Source organism: Balaenoptera acutorostrata, chromosome 3 (assembly GCF_949987535.1).
Source record: "Balaenoptera acutorostrata chromosome 3, mBalAcu1.1, whole genome shotgun sequence".
Taxonomy (NCBI): Eukaryota; Metazoa; Chordata; class Mammalia; order Artiodactyla; family Balaenopteridae; genus Balaenoptera; species Balaenoptera acutorostrata.
The window spans coordinates 94,932,763-94,954,623 of NC_080066.1; the positions used below are offsets into that span (position 1 = coordinate 94,932,763).

General features: G+C 55.2%; 2 protein-coding genes across 2 annotated transcripts in view; both read left to right on the forward strand.

Moving 5' to 3' along the window:
- Positions 1 to 2,484, forward strand: part of VPS39 (VPS39 subunit of HOPS complex) — a 50,481-nt gene extending 47,997 nt beyond the window's left edge. Inside the window, exon 25 of the mRNA XM_007173620.2 lies at positions 422 to 2,484. Coding sequence (XP_007173682.2) covers positions 422 to 497 — 76 coding nt within the window. The 3' untranslated portion in view covers positions 498 to 2,484. The remainder of the gene's footprint in view (positions 1 to 421) is intronic.
- Positions 2,485 to 4,659: 2,175 nt separating this feature from the next.
- PLA2G4F (phospholipase A2 group IVF) lies at positions 4,660 to 21,293 on the forward strand. The gene is made up of 20 exons (XM_007173621.2): positions 4,660 to 4,823; positions 6,196 to 6,268; positions 6,857 to 6,993; positions 7,098 to 7,226; positions 7,661 to 7,701; positions 7,942 to 7,984; positions 8,461 to 8,527; positions 10,404 to 10,573; positions 10,662 to 10,775; positions 10,975 to 11,012; positions 11,199 to 11,334; positions 12,977 to 13,113; positions 13,369 to 13,591; positions 14,503 to 14,617; positions 14,812 to 14,949; positions 15,062 to 15,169; positions 16,209 to 16,403; positions 16,675 to 16,841; positions 17,384 to 17,570; positions 17,848 to 21,293. The coding sequence occupies exons 1-20, from the start codon at positions 4,713 to 4,715 to the stop codon at positions 18,066 to 18,068; spliced, it is 2,550 nt and encodes an 849-aa protein (XP_007173683.2). The 5' UTR covers positions 4,660 to 4,712; the 3' UTR covers positions 18,069 to 21,293.
- Positions 21,294 to 21,861: the final 568 nt, after the last annotated feature.

Here is a 21,861-nt window from a genome sequence, read left to right on the forward strand (position 1 = left end):
CATGCTGCAACTAAGAGTTCACATGCCGCAACTAAGGAGCCCACCTGCTGCAACTAAGACCTGGTGCAACCAAATAAATAAACAAATATTAAAAAAAAAAAAAAATTAGCCCAAAACTTGTTCTGATGAGCAGTCGGCTCTCAGCCGCTGCTGAGCCAGGCTGGTGTACTGCCCCGTCTGCCTGTGCTTGCACATTGATGACAGTAAGAGATATCCCCACGCGCTCAGATGGCGTGGACCTCACCCTCTGTTCGGATATTTGACAGAGATGGTGGCTACGTAAATCCAGAGAAGCCAGGCTGCTCTTTGTGGCTAGGGTGGGCGGCTTCTGGGATGGCACCCGGTAAGGTGCCTTTTCCAGTGAGAAGTGGTCTTCGCTTAGAGGCAGTCCTCACTCCCAGGTCCTTTTCCTTCCCTGCAGTGCATTTGCAAGATACCCCAATGGGGTGGTCGTGCACTATTTCTGCTCCAAAGAGGTCAACCCGGCTGACACCTGAGCCCAGCAAGCCGAAGACTGAGCAGCGGACAGCTCAGCTATCCCAGAGGCGGGGAGGGCCCCGGCCTGGGGAATCGGGGGCTGCTGCCACCACCACGAGTCTCCCCATTTGGACACTACTGGCTACCTTGTGCCCTGGAACATCTCTGAATCAGTGAGACTTGTGTTCTGGCGTTGCCAGACTTTTAATAGAAAAAGCAATTAGTTACACCTTATATACCATTATGTTGCAGGCAATTCCGGAGAATTTTATACCTGCTTGGACAGGAGGAGATGGGGAAGGGCACCATCCTGTCTTTGCATTCCAATCACCTGAATAAGGAAACTGTCTCAAGTGTTTGCAACCCTGGGGTTGTTTATTCCAAGTTTTCTATGCAGGACTTCACAGGAGCCCTCAGCTCGGCTGCCTGAAGTCCTGGAGTACCAGAGCTCCTCTGGCTGCAAAGGCCAAATGGCCCGTCCTCTAGGTAATGCTGGTCACTTTGTAGCCGCTGACCCTGTGTCCCCCCACCAGTCTCCCCACGCGGCTCTTTATTTTTCAGTCTCCTTCACTTTCTACTTATTTTCTTCCTTTATCTCGCCCCCCCACTGCTCCACCCAGGCTTTCTCTCCTATTTTCCTGACACCGGGAATAACTAGTATTTTAAACAAGGTAAAATGAGAAGCGAGAGGAAGTCCCAGTTTCTAGGAATACATTGCTCGATTGTCAGCTGTGTTGTAAATAGAGCCTCCCTGGACTGTCTGCACTATGCCTGGAAGCTTAGGAGAGCCTCATTCTCTGTGCCTCGGGCCGAGTGTGACAGTTGCTCTAAGGGTGGGCTGCCCTGGGTATGTGACCTCTTGGCAGGTGTCCGCAGAGGCTCCTGCTCCTGGTTCACCCACCAGCCGCCCAGGGCAGGTTGATTTAGGCTTTCTGAGCAGAGTGCTTTGTGCTCGGGGCACCTTTCTCTTCCCAGCCAGTGTCATCCGCCTACCTTACACCTTGGCCTGGCCATTGTTCTCCAGCTTTGTTTCGCAGGGGTTGGAGGATGGCTCTGGGATATGGTAGGTAGGTGGATCTCTGCTGCACACAGGGAACGATGAGATCAGGAACTGACACTGACGTGATGCAGGGCGTGCTTGTGAGGTGCTCGGGGACAGCTGGGAGTCGGCCAAGCTGCTGGCGGCAGGAGTTTGTGACATAACTCACCGCCAGATCCGCTGAGCACTTGTTTGTATTCGGGGGAGACCCTGCCTCCCACGGGGCTCTAGAGCCCACAGGAGGGGTGCCTAGCCCTGCAGGCTGAGGACACAGGGACAGTGGCCCTGCATCCTGTCCTCCTGGGGATTTTGTAGATTCACCGTCTTGTTACCCCAGTGTTTCTAACAGTAATGAGGGCATGTGACAGCACCCGATACTGACACTGTTCTAGTGGCCTGTCCTTGACATGAGGTCCTTTCTAAACCCCAGCACCGTGCTCTCTGGGGCCTGTGTTGTAGCCTGACTTGCTGGTGTAGATGAGGCTCCTCCCAGGCACGCTCTCTGCGGAGGGTCTGAAGGGACTGAGTGAGGGCCGTCAGCACCATTCACAGAGGCGGGGCCCTCTGCTCATGTTTGGGAGGCCGAGCAGCGCTTCACAAGATCCATGTCCCACTGGCCACGCCCCCGCTAGGATGCAGTGCTGCCTGGGGCCCTGTTTGCAGCGGCTTGGACCGAGCTTCTTCTGGGAGCAGCCGCAGAAACAGGCCCTGCCCTGCGCGCCCTGCCTTCCCCGCCTGCGGTGTGTGTATCTCCCTACCTGTGTGGCACACGTGTTTGAAGCAGTAGAATGAAGAATGTGTGTTTCCTTCCCTTCTGGAATACATAAACGACTCAGTTTTCCTGAACTCCGTTCTCCTTCCCTGGACTCTCTGCCCTCCCTGGAGGTGTGGAGAAGGCTGGAGATGAAAGCTCTGTAGTGAGGACAACGAAGATCTCTCATAATAAACATCATGAAGTAAGAAACCAAGCCTGTCTGGGTCTCTTTTTCCCCCTTTCCTGTGGGTTTTGATGAAAATAACGATGAGACGTTAATAATCGAGAGGACTAATCCAATTAGTGACTGAGAAAAAAAGTCAGTATAACACTGCTGTCTTGATGTGTGCCGTCCAGTACAGCTAGTGTGTAGCTGATATTGACAGCACAGATACAGAACATTTCCAGCATCACAAAGTGCTAATAGACACTGCAACTCTAGCTGATCCAAACTACTTGCCCTTCGCTTCACATATTAGGGCCTCGTGCCTCTTCCTGCTGCTCATGATGACTGGGACAGGCAGGAAAGGTGTTGAATTGGTGGGATTAAGGGACCTAGGGATTTTTTTTTTTTTTTAATGTGATGATCCATTTATTTATTTATTTATTTATTTTTGGCTGTGTTGGGTCTTCGTTTCTGTGCGAGGGCTTTCTCTAGTTGTGGCAAGCGGGGGCCACTCTTCATCGCGGTGCGCTGGCCTCTCACTATCGCGGCCTCTGTTTTTGCGGAGCACAAGCTCCAGACGCGCAGGCTCAGTAATTGTGGCTCACGGGCCTAGTTGCTCCGTGGCATGTGGGATCTTCCCAGACCAGGGCTCGAACCCGTGTCCCCTGCATTGGCAGGCAGACTCTAAACCACTGCGCCTCCAGGGAAGCCCAACCTAGGGATGTTTGAGAAGTGGAGAAGTGTTGGTCCACTTTGGCCAGCTCCAAAAAGGCAATCTGGTCCTTCTGTGTCCCTCTCCGGAGCCATCTCTGGCCATCCTGAGTTTTCTCTGGGGATGAAAAAACGTCTGGGACTAAGAGGTATGACTTTCTTGAGGCATGGGGCTGATGACTTCCAGTAGAGAGTAGGATACAGCCCAGAAAGCACTCTAATCAGTCAGGGGCCCTGGCTCTGCCCCCAGCTAGCTCCGTGCCCCTCCCTCAGGCTCCCCTGCTGTGGCTCTGTGGGCCTCCACATTGTGCATACAGGTCACTAAGAGGGTGGAACTCTGGCATTTCTGAGATCCCAGCACAGGTCTTGGCCTCATGCTCCAAATTAAGCAGAAACAGGCCCTCTCCCTTGGGACCTGGCCAACAGCAGTTCTGGGAATTTCTGGCCTGAACTTGCCTGCAGAATTCATTTCAGAGTTGAATCACCTCATTTTGGAATGTCATCTTTTCAGTCTCCCAACTCGGGCACTGGGGAGGAGAATGGAGATGACTGCGTCTTGGTTGAGGAAAAGAAATGTATCTCCCAACAGCTCACTGCCCTAGAGATCCTTTCTTCCAGAAACTGCCTGTCTTGGCCACCGAGGCGGCTGCGGTCTGCAGAAAAGGGAGCACCACACACCATCTGCAGCCTAAGGCTCACGATGGTCAAAGGGGACCCTCTAGAGCCTTTATCTCTGGTAGCTTAAGGACAGGCAGGCCGGTTTTTACCTGCCCTTATCGATACCACCTGACCATATCCCTACCTCTGTTCCTGGACCATCCAGGTATTTCCACGGATTCAGGAAGGGATCCTGGTTAGAAGCCACAGCGGGGAGTCACGAGTCTGAATTTCTTCAGGATACGGTTGGGCCCTCCTCACCTTTGGACCAGGGCCTAGCGCAGTGTCTGGCACACAGCAGCCTCTCAGTGTTTGGGGAACAAATGAGAGAGGCCCTGAGGGATTAGAAACACCTTTGAGTCCAGATGAAACACTGGGGGGAACCAGAGATTTCCATGTTTCTGCTTAAGAGCTGTGGGGAAGGTGGGACTTGAAAGGTGTTAGTTTGAGTCTCTTCTGATAGCTGGGGGAACCTGGGCCCCTGATGCAGCACTTTCTGGCTCTGCTGTTCCCTGGACCACCTGTGTCTGCATCATCTAAAAGGCTTGTTGGAAGCACGAACACCTGGGTTCTAGCCACACCCTCTAAATCAAATCGTCTGGGGAGTAAGGCTCAGGCATCTATTTTCCATAAGCAGCCCCATGATAACCAGGGGCTAGGTTTGGGAACCAGAGTGCCAGTTCCTCAGCCTCTTTGAGAGGGTCTAAAGTCCCTCCTGCTAGAGGACACGGGGCCCCAGTCACTTCCTGGAGCTCGTCAAACCCCACCTCCAGCCCCAGCTGTGAGTCCTCAGCAGAACAGCCTGCTCCACCCTCCCCACTCCAGCTACCTGTCAGACCTGAGCCAGCAGCCAGGGCAGCCAGAGGAGCGCAGGCAGGGCTTCCTGCCGGGAGCCGGGCTGCCGGGCCATGCTCTGGGCGCTCTGGCCCAGGTGGCTGACAGGCCAGGCGCTGCCCCTCGTGGGTGCAGTGTTGCTGCAGAAGAGACAGAAGAGGGAACCTCAGCGGAGGCGGTGGCGGGTAAAGTACCTGATCTCCCCTGGGGGTGTGGACAGGAGGAGTCCTGGGCGCACAGCACCCTGTGGAGACTGGGGCCAGCCCTGGGAATGCATTTTGATCTGGGCCAGGACCGATTTGCTCCAGATTACCTGGTAGAGCTTAGAGAGCTTGGCCAAATAATAATAATCTTGAAGTTAATCACCCCCGGTTAGGAAATGGAAGCCATGTGACAATTGCAGCTGATTGGCTTTTGCCCAGTAGGCCGTAGCCTGGCTGTAGAATGGGGGTTTGGGGGTTGAGGGAGTGGGGGGAATGAGGCACTCGCTGGGATCTGGAGGAGATAGTCTCACTCCCAGGAAGCTGCCGTCTACTGTTATCTCTCCTGAGCCCAAGCTGCCATCTCCTTAGCGACTCCTCAGACCAGTACCAGCTGGGTGACTCTTGGTTTCCCTTTACCTGCCCGCTCCCTCTTGGGCCGTCTTCCAGCCTTCGTCAGGAGCTAGTGGGTGGGGTCCATCACAGTTTTCTCTCTTTTTTTTTTTTTAAACCTGGTCATTTTAATTTATTAATTAATTAATTTATTTTTGGCTGTGTTGGGTCTTCGTTTCTGTGCGAGGGCTTTCTCCAGTTGCGGCAAGCGGGGGCCACTCTTCATTGCGGTGCGCGGGCCTCTCACTATTGTGGCCTCTCTTGTTGCGGAGCACAGGCTCCAGACGCGCAGGCTCAGTAGTTGTGGCTCACGGGCCCAGTTGCTCCGCGGCATGTGGGATCTTCCCAGACCAGGGCTCGAACCCGTGTCCCCTGCATTAGCAGGAGGACTCTCAACCACTGCACCACCAGGGAAGCCCCACAGTTTTCTCTTTTGATACTTAATCTTCTTAAGCACATCACTCCAGCTCTCACTTTGACTCTCAAGCTACAGCCCCAGCCCTGTAGTCAGGGGGGCTGCACCTTCGTGGTGCATAATAAACATAATTAGTAAAAATGGCTACATGTATTAAGCACTTATGCCAGGCAGTTTGTACGACTTCTCATTTAAAACTCACTATAACCCTGTGAGATTATCATCATACCCCCCACTTTAGAGACGGAGAAACTAAAGCACAGGGAAATCAAGTCTCTTGCCCAAGGCCATTTAGCTAGTCCACAGTGCAGCTTAGATTTCATCCCAGCCTGAATGATCCCAAGGTCAGGTTCATCACCAACACACTCAGCTCCCAGCGCTTGCTCTGTCGAGGCCTCCTGGGTCCCTGGCACAGTGACGTCAGTGACCCTGGGCCAGGTTGCCGCTCTGCGATGGGACAAGGGAAGCCCTAGGTGGGCACCGTGGCAGGGAGGTCAGGCCTCACACCCGGCTTCCTGGAACTGAGTCCCCGGAGTTCTGTCCTTTCAGCGGGAGACACACCCATACTATGACCTCCAGGTGAAGGTGCTGAGGGCCAAAAATATCCGGGACGCAGACCTGTGTGAGTGACCCCCAATTTCATGCTTTCTCCCTTCCTCCCCTGGGGCCTCTCCAGAGCTCAGCAGGGGCTGGCCTGAAGCGTGCATGTGTATTTAGAGCGGAGCGGATGGAGGGCTCTCTGGTGAGGGAGCCCGGGGCAGGCTGCAGGAGTTGGAGGGGAAGGCAGTGTGCAGACCACCACCTCCTCCCTGAGGCTGGCTCGTGGAGGTTGCCAGCCTGGGTGAGCGTGTGAGGCCTGCTGCTGCCACAAGTTACCGTCTGCTCTCTAGGGGTTTCCACGCCAGTGCTCACGCTGGGCGGGAGCTTGTTTCCTGAATCAGGCCCTTTCTGGGAATTACTCAGTGGTCTGCGCTGTCACATGACGTTCTGAATTGGCTGCAGCAGGATTTCCATTCAGTTGAATCGGAGGTGTAACTGGTGGAGATGGAGTCAAGGACATGGGCTCTCCCGCATCTCCCCACCCCACGCTGCTATGCGGGCAGCCTCCTCTCTCTCCTCTGCCCCTTCCCGTCCAGCCCCAGTCTCCTCCGGGCAACCTTTCCAGCCATAAGAGCTAGAGGCTGAGGACCCCTCCCCATCCCGCCTCCAGTGTCCAAAGCCGACTGCTACGTGCAGCCGTGCCTGCACACAGCGTCCTCCAGCCCCGCCCAGACAAGGGTGGTAGCCAACTGCCGGGACCCCGAATGGAACGAAACCTTCCACTACCGGCTCCACGGCGCCGTGAAGGTGAGGGTCGGCGAGGGGCTGGGGCTGCGGAGGGAGGGGGCTCCTCCCAGGTGCCTGCCCTCCGCCCTGCCTCAGGCCAACCCTGCCTCCTGCCCTGCCCCCAGAACGTCCTGGAACTCACCCTCTATGACAAGGACGTCCTGGACAATGACCAGCTCTCCCAGCTGCTGTTTGACCTGAGGAGCCTCAAGCCCCACCAACCGCACAGACACACCTTCTCACTCAGCCACCAGGTGAGCGGTTCCGCCTGCGCCAGCAACGAGCCCAGTCCCGGGAGAAGAGGCCCCGGCACAGGGGGGCTCCCGATCAGCACAGGCCCAGCCTCCAAGACAGACCCTCCTCCACCCTGCAGCAATGACCCCACAGAGCTTTCCCACGAGCACTCCTTCCCTGAGGGAAGCCAACACGTGGGCTCCTTGAAGGCAGGGGCTTTGTGTGTCTCGGTCACTGCTGAATCCTCAGTGTCTAGAAGAGCGCCTGTCCACAGCCTTGAACAGATGGAGCTCCTCGTGGTGGTGTCGCTACCCTGTCCCGTGCCCACGAGCAGCCATAACATCAGTCTGGCCTTCTAGTCGCTGGAGCTGAGTAGAACCGGGGGTGGGAGGGGAAGGTCCTGAGGCTCTGGGACCCCTTTGAAAACTGGTGCTCCCTTGCTCCCTCCATGTAGGATTCACAAGAGCTGCAGGTGGAATTTGTTTTGGAGGACAGGTGAGTCCAGGTGGAGCCTGTACCCTCCCATTTACTCTGAGACCCACCCAAAGCTCCCAGCTGTCAGTCACCAGGTCCTGCGTTGGCCTGGCCTGAGAGGGGAGGTCTTGGCCTTGATGCCCACCCCTAACCCCAAACCTGCCGTGCTCCCCAAGCTCTTCCAGCTGCTTTGGTTACATTATTATAGTAATAGCCATCTTGAGGGATTCAGGCGTCCCATGAGCCCCTCATCCTTTGTAGCCAGGTGCCGGCGTCTGAAGTCATCACCAATGGGGTCCTGGTGGTGAGTAGGGGTGGTCAGCTTGGGGCTGCCCAGGGCTGGGGGGGCGGGGGATTGGGGAGTCCACGACTGAGCCCATCATGCCCACTTGCCCGAAGGACACTCAACCCCTCCTCAGAGGGGAGATGTGCTGTGGAGGCACCTCCAGGGACAAGGGGGTCCCTTGCCTCCCACCTGATGGAATAGCCCAGAAGCCAGGCTTTCCACCTGTGCACAGCACACTGCTCACCTGGCTTCTGAGTCTGCCAAGGATCCACCGTCAGGGCCCCTCATCTCCTCCCCCTTTCCCACCAGGGACCACTTCCTCTGAGTCCTGGGAGGGGGGCTGTGACAGAAGACCCCTGCTCGTAAGGCACAGGCCCTGGGAAGGATGTTAGCTCGACCCTGCCCCAGATACCCTTGCCTCCCTCCATCCTGGTTCAGGCCCTGTGCAGGGCCCTGTGGACTGTCTGGCTCCCACATGCCTCTGCTTTCCTCAGGCTCAGCCCTGTCTGAGAATCCAGGGCACCCTCAGTGGAGATGGGACAGCCCCACATCAAGAGTATGGTGAGTCTGGTCAGTGGCCTTGGGTCTTGCCTCCTCTCCTGGGGGATTGGGGGCTGCTGGTTTCAAGAAGATGGGTCTGGGGCAGGAAGTTCTTAATTTTTCACTGCTGAAAGCTGACCAAGGATGACATGGATTGCCTCCAGAAGCAGTAAATTTCTGTCCCTGGAAGTATTCCAGGCACAGAGGCTGTATCGGTTCAACTACTGCTGTACAAAAGACACCCACAAAATCTCAGTGGCAGACACATCTGGTGGTCAGCTGGGGCATGGCTGATCTAGGCTGGGCTTGGCGGAGTGACCTGGCTCTGCTCCCATGTCCCTCATCCACCTCCTGTGACCAGCGGACAAGCCTGGGCATGTTCTTAAGACATTGGCAGAGGTGCAAGAGCGCATGGCCAGATGAGCAAGTGCTTTTCGAGCCTTTGGTCACATCACAGCCCTCACTAACATTTTGTTCGCCAAAACAAGCACAAGGCTGACTCTAAGTTGGAGGGCAAGAAATATAGCCAGCCTCTTTAGTGAGAGGAACCAAGGCCACATGGCAAACAGTGAGAACTCCAGAAGTGAAGAACTGGGGCCATCGCAGACTGCCACTGGGGACAGCCACTCGGGAGGGGTTCCAGCTTTGGGAGGGGAGCGGAGGCTGTGTGACAGCTAAGGTCCTCTCCGACACTGGGAGTCTGAGCCAACGGGCTGAGTCGTGCCCAGGTAACATGGCGCACTTACTGTGAGTCAGGCACTGGCCTAAGCATTTTACAGTGTTTTATCTTTTAATCCTCATAACAGCCTTGTAACGTAGGTACAGTCATTATCCTCCTTTAATTCATGAGACCGAGGCTCAGAGAAGAAACTTTGTTAAGGTCACACAGCCAGTAAGCGGTAGAGCCAGGTCCAGGCCCAGGTCTGTGACACCCGGGGCCTGTCTGCTCTCCCCGCCACAGCTTCTGTTGTTTCTGACTGTGAACAGCCCTTATCAATCTCAGTCTGTAAACCATGATGTGAGAGAAGGATCACTTTCCTTATTTTCTCTAATTCCCTCCCACCCCTGGTCATGTCAAGTCCCCAGGTCTCATTTAGTGCTAAGGAGGGCATGTAGGGAGAGGGATTCCATTTGGACATCGGTTCCTGAGGCGTTAGGGGCTCTTTCGTGGGTCTGTCTGGGGTCCCCTCTTCCCGGGTGTCATGTGTAGCCATTTCTCTCTGGGGTCTTGCCTGCTCTCCAGAAAGCTGCAGGAACAGGGCAGGCCCCGCTGCTCTGGCCTCTCTCTGCCTCCCCCCAGCTGGCCTCACCTAGCCGGCGCTGGCTCTCCTCCGCTTCCCCAAGCCTACCCTCTCTGTGCCACGAACCCACTTCTTCCGTTTACATCCCCTGCAAACCCTCTATGTTCTCCCAAGGGCTTATGCTTTGGAAACAACGTGCAGCCTGTTTGCTTTCTCTCTGGCCACAAACCTCCCCCAGGGCAATGAGCATGGGGCTTGAACGGAGCAAGAGAGGGGGAACTACCAGTTGAAAACTGGTAATTAATGTAATAATATACGATCGTTATAATATGGTAATTATAGAATTATATTTTATATACTTTATATAATAATCTCAAAATCCTCAGCCCTATAAGCTCCGGACAGGGGCCCTTCCCTGAGCGCTGTGTGTGCCGCCCCCATCCCAGGCTCCCAGTTCTGACCAGAGCAGGTTATAGGACCCCGAGTGTCCTTCACGATGTCTGTAGGGCCCATTGCCAGAGAGTGAGCAGGGCGATGAGCTGGCACTTCCAAGGGGAAGGAAAGGGGAGCTGCTGCTCGGCGTGCCACCGTCACGGGCCACACACACCCCACTCTCACCCCCACACCTGGCACTCACCTAGGCCCTCTGCTCCCAGGCTCCAGGCAGATTTGGCTGGCAGTGCCCGGGGCCCACGAGAAGCCCCAGCTCTTGCCCCTGCAGCCTCCCCTGCAGGCAGACCTCCCCGCCACGTTTACCTTCCACGCGAACCCAGTGCTCAGTTCCAGGCTGGAGGTGGAGCTGAGAGAGAAGCTCACGGTCCTGCAGGTGAATGACGGAGCCTGGGAAGGGGCAGACGACAGAATCCATCCGGCCTGGACGAGGCCCCTTTTCCTGGGTGTTTTCTTCTCTGCAGAACGGCCCAAGTGCTGAGCTGGAGGTCCAGATCAGCAAGCTGGGCGAGGGGGACGTCCTGCTCTCCTCTCTGGCCCTCGGTCAGGAGCAGCAGCATGTCGTGGCCCTGGGGGAGGTAAGGCTCTGTCTGGGTGCCTGAGGGGTCCCTGCCTGCTCTGTGACCCCCACAAAAGGTCTGGGGGAGGGGGCCCGCGAGGGGGTCAAGATCAGGCCAGTCATGGTGTCCACACCTGGGCCGTAATTACCAGAGCAACCGGGGCTGCAAATGCGAGTCCCACTCAGTGCGCTCAGGGATGGGCTGCTGTCTCTTCCAGGGCCAGGAGGTGGCTATGAGTGTGAAGGCAGAAGTGAGGTGAGCGGTGCGGAGACTCTTCCGCCTACGGCTCAGCGGGCGTTGGGGGTGACTGGGTCCCGTGGGATCTTTCTGGGAGGTTCCACGGAGTGTGCATCTGTCTGCTCCCGTGAAAATGGGTTTGGCCGGAGGCTCTCCTCCACTGAACAGTCACCCAGTACCCCACCCCCACCCCCTCTGAGGCAGCTCTGGGGACCTGGACCTGCGTCTTGGCTTTGACCTCTGTGACGGGGAACAGGAGTTTCTGGATAAGAGGAAGCACGTCGTGTCCAAGGCCCTCCAGCAGGTGCTGGGATTGAGCCAGGCTCCCGACGGTAACCAGGTATGGAATGGAGGAGCCAGACACCAGAGTTGCTGGGACCAAATCCAACCTCTTCCTTGAGAGGACTGTGTGTCTAAGAGGTGACAGGAAGCGTTGAGGAAGTGTGGGGACCAGAGGAAGAAGGGGGCAGGCCTGTGTGCCTGAGCTGATGGGCACACTCGGGAGAGTCAGGACCCCATATGAACGAGGGCTGAATGGCCCCAGCCAAGCGGGGTGTATTAGTCTGCTCAGGCTGCCATAACAGAACGCCACAGACTGGGTGGCTCAAACAACAGACATTTATTTTCTCACGTGGAGGCTGGAAGTTCAAGATCAAGGTGCCATCAGGGTTGGTATCTGACGAGACCTCTTCCTGACTTGTAGACGGCCACCTTCTTGTTGTGTCCTCACACGAACTTTCCTCTGTGCACGTGCAGGGGTTTGTGGGAATCTCTCTCTCTCTTCCTCTTCTTACAAGGACACCAGTCCTATGGGACTAAGGTCCCACCCTTAGGACCTCACATAACCTATATTACCTCCGTATAGGCCCTTTCTCCAAAGAGAGTCACATGGGGGCTTCCACATATGAATTTGGGGAGGACACAATTCAGTCCATAACAGGACAAAGGGATTGGGAAGTGGAGGCAGGAGGAAAGGCAGTGCTGAGGGGGAGACCTGTGGTAAATCAGGGACAGGCTGGTGGCTTCCTTCTGGCTGCAAATGTACAAGGAGACCTAGCCTGTGCCCAGTGCTGACAAGCTGAGCAAGCCTACTCCTCATCTGGTAATGCCTGCTCTGTGCCCCATCTCCGCTCTGTGGGTGAAGGGTAGAGAGGGCACAGACCTGCCTTCAGGGAGCTCTGTCTCCTCCAGAGCTCTGGAGGGACAGTGACCTTGTGGGGCAGTGGCCAGGGAGCATTGTTTTCAGGACAGGGGAAGAAAGGAAGCACAGGGAAAGGGACCAGAAGCCTGGGGTGGAATGAACCAAACCTTCGTAGAAAAGCTGAGCAGCCCAAAAGCTTCTAGTCTGATCCCACCAGGCACCTCTGATCCTGAAGAGACATCTGGGGACCTCCCATGTCTGGGGCAGGTCAGGCTGCCTGCTGGTCTTTGTCACTTCAGTTCTGTGGTTCTCAGCTGGGAGCAATCTCATCCCCCCACCCACCTAGGGGACATTTGTCACTGTCTAGAGACATTGCCACAACTAGGGGAGGGGAGAGGGATGCTACTGGCATCTGCCGGGTGAAGGCCAGGAATGCTGCCAAACGTCCTATAACACACAGGACAGTTCCTCACAGTAAAGAATTATCTGGTCCAAAATTACCAACAGTGCCAAGGTTGAGAAACCCTGCTTTAGCTGTTTTGAGTGAATCCAATATACCTCCCAGGTACATACTTTCCTGATATAATGTTAAGAGCCATCTCTGAGGTTATACTGCTTCAATCTGACAGCCTATTACTTACTGATGGTATGATTGTGGGCACATTATCTAACCTTCCTGTGCCTCAGTTTCCTCACCTGTAAAGTGGGGATGCCATTGGGTTTCTTTGAAGATTGAAAGAGATAATACAAGTTGGGTTCTTAGACCAATATCTGATATGCTAAGCAATAATATATGAACAATAGCGGGGGTAGATGTTATCATGATTATTATTGTGCCCAGGTGCCTGTGGTGGCTGTGCTGGCTTCGGGAGGTGGAACCCGAGCCATGTCTTCCCTCTACGGCAGCCTGGCCGGGCTACAGGAGCTCGGCGTCCTGGACACTGTGACCTATCTGAGCGGAGTCTCTGGGTCCACCTGGTAAGTGAGGTAGGGGCAGGGCAAAAAAAAGGAGAGCCCTGAAGAGGCAGAGGTATGACCTGGTGATCTGGTGGGGAGGGGCGGGGATCCAAAGGGGTCAGGAAGGGCAGGAAGGGACTGAGTGCCCAGGGCCCTCTGAGTGGGTGGTGCAGGCCAGTGGGTGCAAGGGATGGGGGAGGAGGGGTGACTCAGAGACACCTGTATCCCTGTCTCCCCTTACTGTGCTCCCACCCTCCTAATTCCCTCCATGCCCAGGTGCATCTCCACACTCTACAAGGACCCAGCCTGGTCCCAGGTGGCCTTGCAGGGCCCTATTGAGCGTGCCCAGGCTCGGGTCTGCAGCAGTAAGATGGGGGCAATGTCCATGGAACGCCTGCAGTACTATGCCCAGGAACTGGGGATCCGGGAAAGCAGTGGCCACAGCGCTTCCCTCATCGACCTCTGGGGGCTTCTCGTTGAATATTTCCTATACCAGGAGGTAAGAGAAGAGCAGGTAATAGATGAACGTGGCTCCTGTCCACCCTGCCCCACCAGCACTTAGTTCTGCCTTACCCACTAGGCTACGATCTGAGCTTTGCAAAGCTATCCTTTAGGTCTGAGCTCCCTGGGGGCAAGGGGTGGGATCTCCGGGTGGCCTGACACGCTTCATCTCACCTTGGCTCTAACCCGTGGGAGGGAGAGGCTGGTCTGCTGTTCTCAGGTCTGTCTGCATATTAGAATCACCTGTACAGCTTTCCAAAAACACCATGCCTAAGTCTCACTTCCAGAGATACTGGTTTTGGTTGGTGAGGGGTCGAGCCCTAGCTCAAGTGTGCTTTGAAAGTGTCCCAAATGATTCTAACCTCCTGCTGAGGCAGAATGCCACTCCGGCCTGATGGCCAAGCAGGCATGATGCACGCCACCTGGTGGCTTCTCCTAGAACTGCAGGCCCAGCATGCATCGGGAGATGAGGTTAGAGCTGAGCAAGGTTCTCAGCCCTGGGGGCCTGCGGGGCCTGGCCCACTGGTGTGTGGCTATCTGTTATGAATGTGATGTCTAAGAAAAGAATACATGTTTTCTAGTGATTCACTTTTTCAAAGAAAGTAGATTTGATTTTCAGTTATTCCTTTAAAAATGTCACTTGACTCCCTTGAGTTCTGATAGGCTTTCTTGAATGGGAAGGAAGGGGGGAGGGTGTTCCCAAAGCCCCTGGAATTGCACGAACCCCATGTGGCCTCACCTCTGCTGCAGCCCAAAGCCTGTCCCTTAGAGAGCTGTCTCTAGAGCCCTGGCCTTAGCAACCAAAGTCTCATGGGCACTCCACACCTGCAGGGTGCCGAGCCTCAGGCCATGGGGATGGGGAAAGGGAACTCCCCAAAGGCCAAGTGGACTCCCTTCTTTCCTGACCAGGAAAATCCTGCCAAGCTGTCTGACCAGCAGGAGGCTGTCAGCCAGGGCCAGAACCCTTACCCCATCTACGCCAGTGTCAACGTCCGCGGCAACATCAGTGGGGAAGACTTTGCAGGTGCCCGGGTGTGGGGACCTAGGAAGCAGGTGGGAGCAATGGTCGGTGTGAGGATGTAGAGGCCAGGGCTGTCAGGGTGGGAGCCTTGGAGCACAGTGGGCTTGCTGCCTCCTGCTCAGGCGCAAGGGCTCGGGGGAAGCGTGGGGTCCTGGTGGGAAGCCCCTGGTGACTTTCCCTTCTCTTTGCACCCCCAGAGTGGTGCGAGTTCACCCCCCACGAGGTCGGCTTACCCAAGTATGGCGCTTATGTTCCCACTGAGCTCTTTAGCTCAGAGTTCTTCATGGGGCGACTGCTGCAGCTCCGCCCTGAGCCCCGGATTTGCTACCTGCAGGGTGAGTCTAGGCCAGAGGGCTGGGGACATGGGGACAGGGCAGGCGCCGGGCCCTGAGTTGGTGGCGCCGGTGGAGGACTTGTGAGGGCCGGGGGCTTTGCCTTTCTCCTTAGGTATATGGGGCAGCGCCTTTGCAGCCAGCCTGGATGAGGTCTTCCTGAAGACCACCGGCTCGGGCCTCGGCTTCCTCCAGAGGTGCAGAAGCAGTGTAAACATCACAGGTGAGGGCAGAGAGCCTGCTCCCCCAAACCTCCCCCCGCTCCCCGCCAGCCCCCACAATACCTCCTTCCAGCAACAGTACCCTGGCAGAGGCATGAGGAAAGAGGGAGGGGCAGTGAAGGACTTGGATGTCCTATTCGGTTCAGAGAAATATTGAGAAAATGACTTCTAGCTTAGGGTCTCTGGATGCCCAGAGGTCTACAGAGAGGCTAAGGGGTGGGGAACCCATGTCAGAAAACCTAGTGGGAGTTGTGAGTGCTCCGTGATAAACCTGTGCCTTTAATTCTCCTCTTGGGCTCCCATTAGATCAACTCAGCCCAGGGCCACTGGGTATCTGGTTGACACTCTGTCCCCCCACCTCAGAGCTCCCCTTCAGTCTGCTCCTTAAATGACCCATGAGCTCCCTGCTGTGTAGAATACCTTTCCCACTTTTCTTCACTGGGTAACATTTGCTCAGTTCTTAAAGTTCAGCACAGACATCATTTTGTCAGGGGGCGTCTCTGCTCCAGTCCATCCCTCCAGGCTGATCGAGGGTCTGACCACCAAGGTTCCCTAGAACCGTAGGCACATCCCATGTTGTCCTTACCTCGGGACACTGTCACCATTTATTACCTCTTTAGATTCTCCCCTAAGTAGGCGGTGAGCCCTGGAGGGCCAGGGGTCAGGCCCTGTTCACCTCTGCATCCCCGTGCCCAGCACAGTGGCCGCCACAGCACGTGGTAACTGTTCAGTGGGTGTTTAATGGGTGAAATTCTGATTGGAAGTTGCATATGCAACTTTAAGGGTAGGTGATGTTGTTTAATACATGCAATGTCAACTTTCAACTTTTTTAATACGTGCATGTCAACTTTCAAAACGTGGGGAACATGAAAGAAAAAGTCATTTAAAAGGGGTTCGGGGAAGCAGTGGTCAGAGACCCGGGAGGTGGGGTGGGGAAGGAGGAGAGACGTGGGGAGGAGACAGAGGGGCTCCCCTGAGATGTGAGGACCGCTGGACAAAGGAGGGCTTCTCACGGTATTTCACCGTCCCACCCCCACCTAGACGGCTGCCAGAAGCTCCAGCTGCACGACCCAGAGAGGCTGCAAACCAGGCTCTTCACCCTCCAAGGGCCCTTCTCCCAGGCTGTGCTGGGCATATTCACCTACCGCTTTACCTCAGCCCAGAACTCGAACTTCACCAAGGGCCTCTGCCTGCACAAGGACTATGTGTCTGACAGGGAGTTTTTGGCCTGGAAAGGTGGGTGCTGCTCTGGGCGGGGTCCCGCCTGTTGCCTGTGCCTCTGGCTCCCTGGGGCCAGTGCTGCTTTTTGACCTGGGGGGCTGGGGGGGGGCTCCTGCTGCCCAGGGGCTAGTGGGGGAAGGACTGTGATGATCGTGCTGGAAGGCAGGCCGGGGGCTGTGGTGGGAGACCCCGTGGCTGTAGGGAGAGGAGAGCTCTCAACAGAGGGGCATTCCCAGTGCGAAGAGAAGAGGGCTGCTGGAGAGAGCAAGCATTTGTCTCTGTGCAGATTCGCACCCGGATGCCTTCCCCAACCAGCTCACTCCCATGCGGGACTGTCTGTACCTGGTGGACGGAGGCTTTGCCATCAACTCTCCGTTCCCGCTGAGCCTGCAGCCGCAGAGAGCCGTGGACCTCATTCTGTCCTTCGACTACTCCCTGGACGCCCCTTTTGAGGTACGGTGCGGGGTTGGGGGTCCTTGCTAAGGCAGACTGGCTGGGTGTTGGGGGATCGCCCTTCGAGAAGGGCCTGGGTGCTGAGCTGTGGGCAGGCACCTTGTGAACACCGCTAGCAGCATTGGTCTCCCCAGCTGGAAGAGGAGGATTGCTGAGGTGATGGGGGAGAGTGGGATTCAGGAGAGGAAGCCAAGGGGAGTCCTCAGGAGCCTTTATCCCGGTGAAGAGAAGACCCCTGTTCTGGACCCTGCTGTTCCTGATAGGATTCCTTGCTCCTATCTGGGCCTGGGTTCAGGTTTGCTGTCCCTTTGTTACTATGGTAACAACAGAGCCTTCAGGGTCCCTCCAGGGAGTCTCTATCAGCGGCTCCCTCAGGGCTTGTGGGGTGACGGACAGGTTGCACACCCGGATGCGGGTTCTCTTCTTGCTGCCTGTAGTCACTCGGCTACTGGGAGACAGGGCTGGCATTGAAGCCTGGGTCAGCGTGAGTCCAGGGCGCCTCAGGCAGGGCCGGAAGCTCACAGGGCCGGGTGTCTGCCCAGGTCTTACAGATGACAGGGAAGTACTGCCTGGACCGAGGCATCTCCTTCCCCAGCACTGAGGTGCCCCCTGAGGACTTGAAGGACCCCCGTGAATGCTACCTGTTTGCCAAGGCCGAGGACCTGCGCTCACCCGTCGTGCTGCACTTCCCCCTGGTCAACCGTACCTTCCGCACACACCTGGCCCCAGGTGAGAGGAAGGTCTGGGTCTGGCCCACGGAGCCCTGGGGTGGTGATGGAGTGCTGGACCCAGGACAGTGTACCTCCTGGAGGCCCCCAGCTGGCCACTGCTTCCTGGACTCAGCATGCACACTGGCCCGGCTCCTGCCGGTGGGCGAGAGAGCTGAGATGCGGCCCCAAGCAGAGCCCACAGACCAGCCAGATGCTCTAGGGAAGGGGCGCTTCTGGACTGGCAGCTCCCAGCCACAGAGTGCCCTAGCCCGGCCTCTCTCCCCGTCCCGCTGCAGGTGTGGAACGACAAACGGATGAGGAGAAAGCCTGTGGGGACTTTGTCATCAGTGGGCCAGACACCCCCTATGGCATGATGAACTTCACCTACGAGCCCCAGGAGTTTGAGCGGCTGGTGGCCCTGAGTCGATACAATGTTCTGAACAATGTGGAGACTGTGCGGCAGGCCCTCCGGCTGGCTCTGGACCGGCGACAGGCTAGGGACAGGGCTGGAGGCTGACCCGGGCTGGAGTCGGGGGACTGGGACAGAGGAGGGACTGTGGGCTCCGGACCAGGGCTTGGTAGAGGGAGGGTGGTGGACCCTGTGGGATGATATCCCCTCTTGGCTGGGCTCCAGCTGGTGGGTCCCCTTGCTAATTACTCATCTTCGCTCTTTAAACTTGGGTCACATTCTCTTATCAGGCGTACAGCTGCCACCTCGTGCAAATAGTCTCACCCTTCCCAGAAGCTAAATGGGTGTGTCTAGAGGGCGTATCCATTGATCAGGGGCAGAGTGAACGTGAACCTGCGTGTGTGTACGTGTTCCTAGTGGGGACCTGTCAGCTGCCAGGGATGGGCAGAGGTAGAGGAAGCCTGGCTGGGAACTCAGAGGCCCGGGTTCCTGCCTTTTTCACAGATGCACCCCCGCGATCTGGGGGATCTGTTTATCATTTCTTCTGACCCACCCAGGACCTTCCAAATATCTGGAGCCTCTCCAGCATGGGCAGATTTTAGGTGTGTGGAAAGGAGATCCACCCTGACTGGGCTTAGCTTGGAGGTCTTGAGGTCCTCTCCCTCTGGCTAGGGCCTCTGCGGCCTCTTCTCACCCATACCCCACCCAGCGCTGAGCCGCCTGGGGCCCTTCAGTGGCCCGGCTGCCATATTCACTACTCACTCGACACTCCCCTCTGCCAGGAGTGCTCTCTTTGGCTACAGCCCCTCCCTCAATCTCTCTCTCTGTCTCTCTCTGTCTCTCTCTGTCTCTGTCTCACACACACACACACACACACACACGCATGCTCTCCAGGGCCAAAGTCACAATTCCTCTTCTAATCAGGGAACTTATGTGACAAAGCCTCACCCATCCTGACTCTGGGAAGAAGGCCCTAGTTCTGGCTCCCGGCTGGGAGGAAGGTGTCTAGATCCTAGCCTGTGCCCCCAGCCTGGCCTGGGACCCCAGGCCTCCAGCTGGACATGAACTGGGGAGGCTGAGGGAGCTGGGCCTCAAAAGAGCCAGTGCTTTTAGCTGGCATGGGGTCGGGGTAGCTTGGTTCTCTCATGCCTGCTCACTGGGGACAATTGCTCTTGAGAGAAGCTATCTGGCTAGCTGGTGTTTACACATCTTTTATGACTCCTTATCCTTTGACCTGCTGTCTTCCTTTTGGGTTTATCTTTCTTTTTGTTGGAGTGCAAAATTGAATAGTTCTATAGTGGAGGATCTGTGGAATGTAACCCTTCTGAGTCCTGATATGTCTGGAATTGTCTTTTCTTGCCCTGATTTATAATAGTCTGGATTAGGGTAGAATTCTTGGTTCAGGCTTACATCTACTCAGATTTTAATGCCTCTTTGCATTGCATATTGCCAATGGGCAGCCTGATGTCAGCTGAATTCTCATCCCATTGTAGGTAATTTATCTTTACCTAATTTTTAGTGTTTTCTCTTTGTCTTCGATTTTCAAAAGTTTCACTATGATTTTTCTAAAGTGGGAACTTAAAAAAAATCAGTGACCTCTTTCGATTTCGAGATTCATGTCTTTTTGAAGCTCTAAGAAATTATCTACCAATTGTATCAAAACACTACTCTTCTTCATTCTCTCTTTCTGGATTCCTATTAAATGGATATTGAAATGTATGAATCGATCCTCTGTATCCCTAAACTTTCCTTTTACACATTCTGTTTTTTTCATTTGTGCTGCATTCTGGGGATTTTCTTTGCATGATTTTTTTTGTTCACAAATATATACTCCACCTGTGTCCAGCCTGCTTCTCTATCCATTTTTGGGGGGGTTTTGTTTAACTTTTGACTGTCACATTTCCCTGTTTAAGTTCCCTAATAGGATCTTCCAAAATTACTTGTTTTCATTGCATGGAAATGCTTCACCACTTCCCTCAGATGGTGTTAATATGTGCATTTCATGGTATTTTCCTGATTGTTACGTGAACAGTTTCCTTGGGGTAGGTTCTTTGTTGCCTCTCCTTCATGGGCTTTGCCTTCTTTATATATTTGGTAATTCTTGATTGTCATCTCATGTCTGAGAGGGTTGTGTACAAGCTCTGGGCTGTGATGGCTCCTGGTCAGGTCACTGGCCATGCACTGGCTCAGTGACCTTCAGGTGGCAGTGTGGGACTTGGGGAGGAGGCCGAAGCGATGCAGTTCCAGAGAACTTCAGAGCCTTGAAGTGATGCTATGAATTTATTAATCTATATTTATATCTGATGGGTTTGGTGCTGCGGGGGGTAAGTAAAATATTACAGAGGAGAATTCCAGTTTCAAGATGAAAGACAGAGGACAGGCTGAGATCACTTCCCAGCATTTAAAATTAAGTAACAATTTTCAGTTACACAGTAAATTTTCTGAATTTGTCTTTTTAAGAAATAACTTAGGTTAAATCAGCAACTGCATATCATAAATAATAGAACAAGTTAGGTATCATTGTTCCATAACATTCTATTAACAATATCTGAGTTTTTTGATCACCAATATATTTTTTTAGTCCCCAAATACACCATCAGTCAGAACTGGGGTCCACTCTTCCGCGGGACAAGTTGACTCTGACACTTGCAAGGGTAAGGAGTCTCTTGGTTTGAGAGCTGCTGGCCTCACTATGGCTCTCAGAGGCCACTTACAGGGAGCCATGAGGGTGAAATGAGACAAGATGTGTGACACGCTGAGCACAGTGGCTGGCATGCTGTGTGCTCTCAGTACTTGCTGGTTGCTCTTTTCTAAGGGGTGTTGATGGCTCTGAGCTGCAGAGCAGTGACCTCTTGCCGGGTCCTAAATGATTTGGTCCTCATCGCTCCCCGCGTCCTGCCAGGTACATTCAGAGCAACCTGGCTCAGACCTGGGCTTGTTGCTGCCACCTTGCTGAGGGTAGGGCTGGCTGGTGATGCTGGCCAGAGTGACCTGTCCCTAGGCCCCAACCCTCCCCTAGGCCAGGGGAAGGACCTGGCCTTCTGGGGACATTTGACAGGACTCACTCCTTGTCTTTGCTCCATGAATCTTCCCCTTCTCCCTCCTTCCTCCTGGCCTGGGAGGAGGTGGTCCATCTTCGTGTGTCCCTGTGTGCACGTGTGTGTGCTCTTTTTTAAATTAGCTGTACCAGAGGTTTCTGGTGGTGCTGGCTGCCATCCAAGAGGTGAGGGAAAAGCCCTCAGTGTGGGAGCCACCCAGAGGGTGGAGCCCTGATGTCCTAACAGATCCTTGCCTTGCTAAGCTGGGCAGATTTAAGGCCCGTCCCTGTGGGATTGTCACTGCCACCACCCAGGGAGCAAGGGCGGGAGGGGAGGGGCAGAGTGAGCCAGTAGCCGAAGGCAGGTCTTCCCAGCCAGTGGCTGCTGTTCTCTGATATTCCTGAATGAGACATCCAGTTCCTCAGCCCTCAAGGTGCCTGGAAGGGCCTGGGGCATTTGGAGCCCTCTTGGCCATCCTCCTCCAGCTCCCTGCAGACTTGTCCATTTACCCTAGTGATTCAGGTCAGTGACGTGGCGGCATAGGAGTACTGTAACGTGAAGGGGTGGGAAGTACAAGCTTAAGAGACCACCTGGCCTTCCTCAGACATGACATTCTTGCACTACCTGCTGGGACCAACAGCTGAGGCCACAGCCTTCACACAAGCCCCTTTCCCTGCCCTCACCAGGCTGGCATGTGGCTCCCAGGGGTACCTGCAAAATCTCACACTCAGTGGAAGCCCCTGATGACCTTAGCCTAGATGCCTCCTTTGCACCCCCCTTTCCTGATCTGTGCCTTCCTCTGAGCAAGAACTACTGCAGGCAGGCTGCTTTCTCAGGTCCCCCCTGATGCCCCATATGCTGGC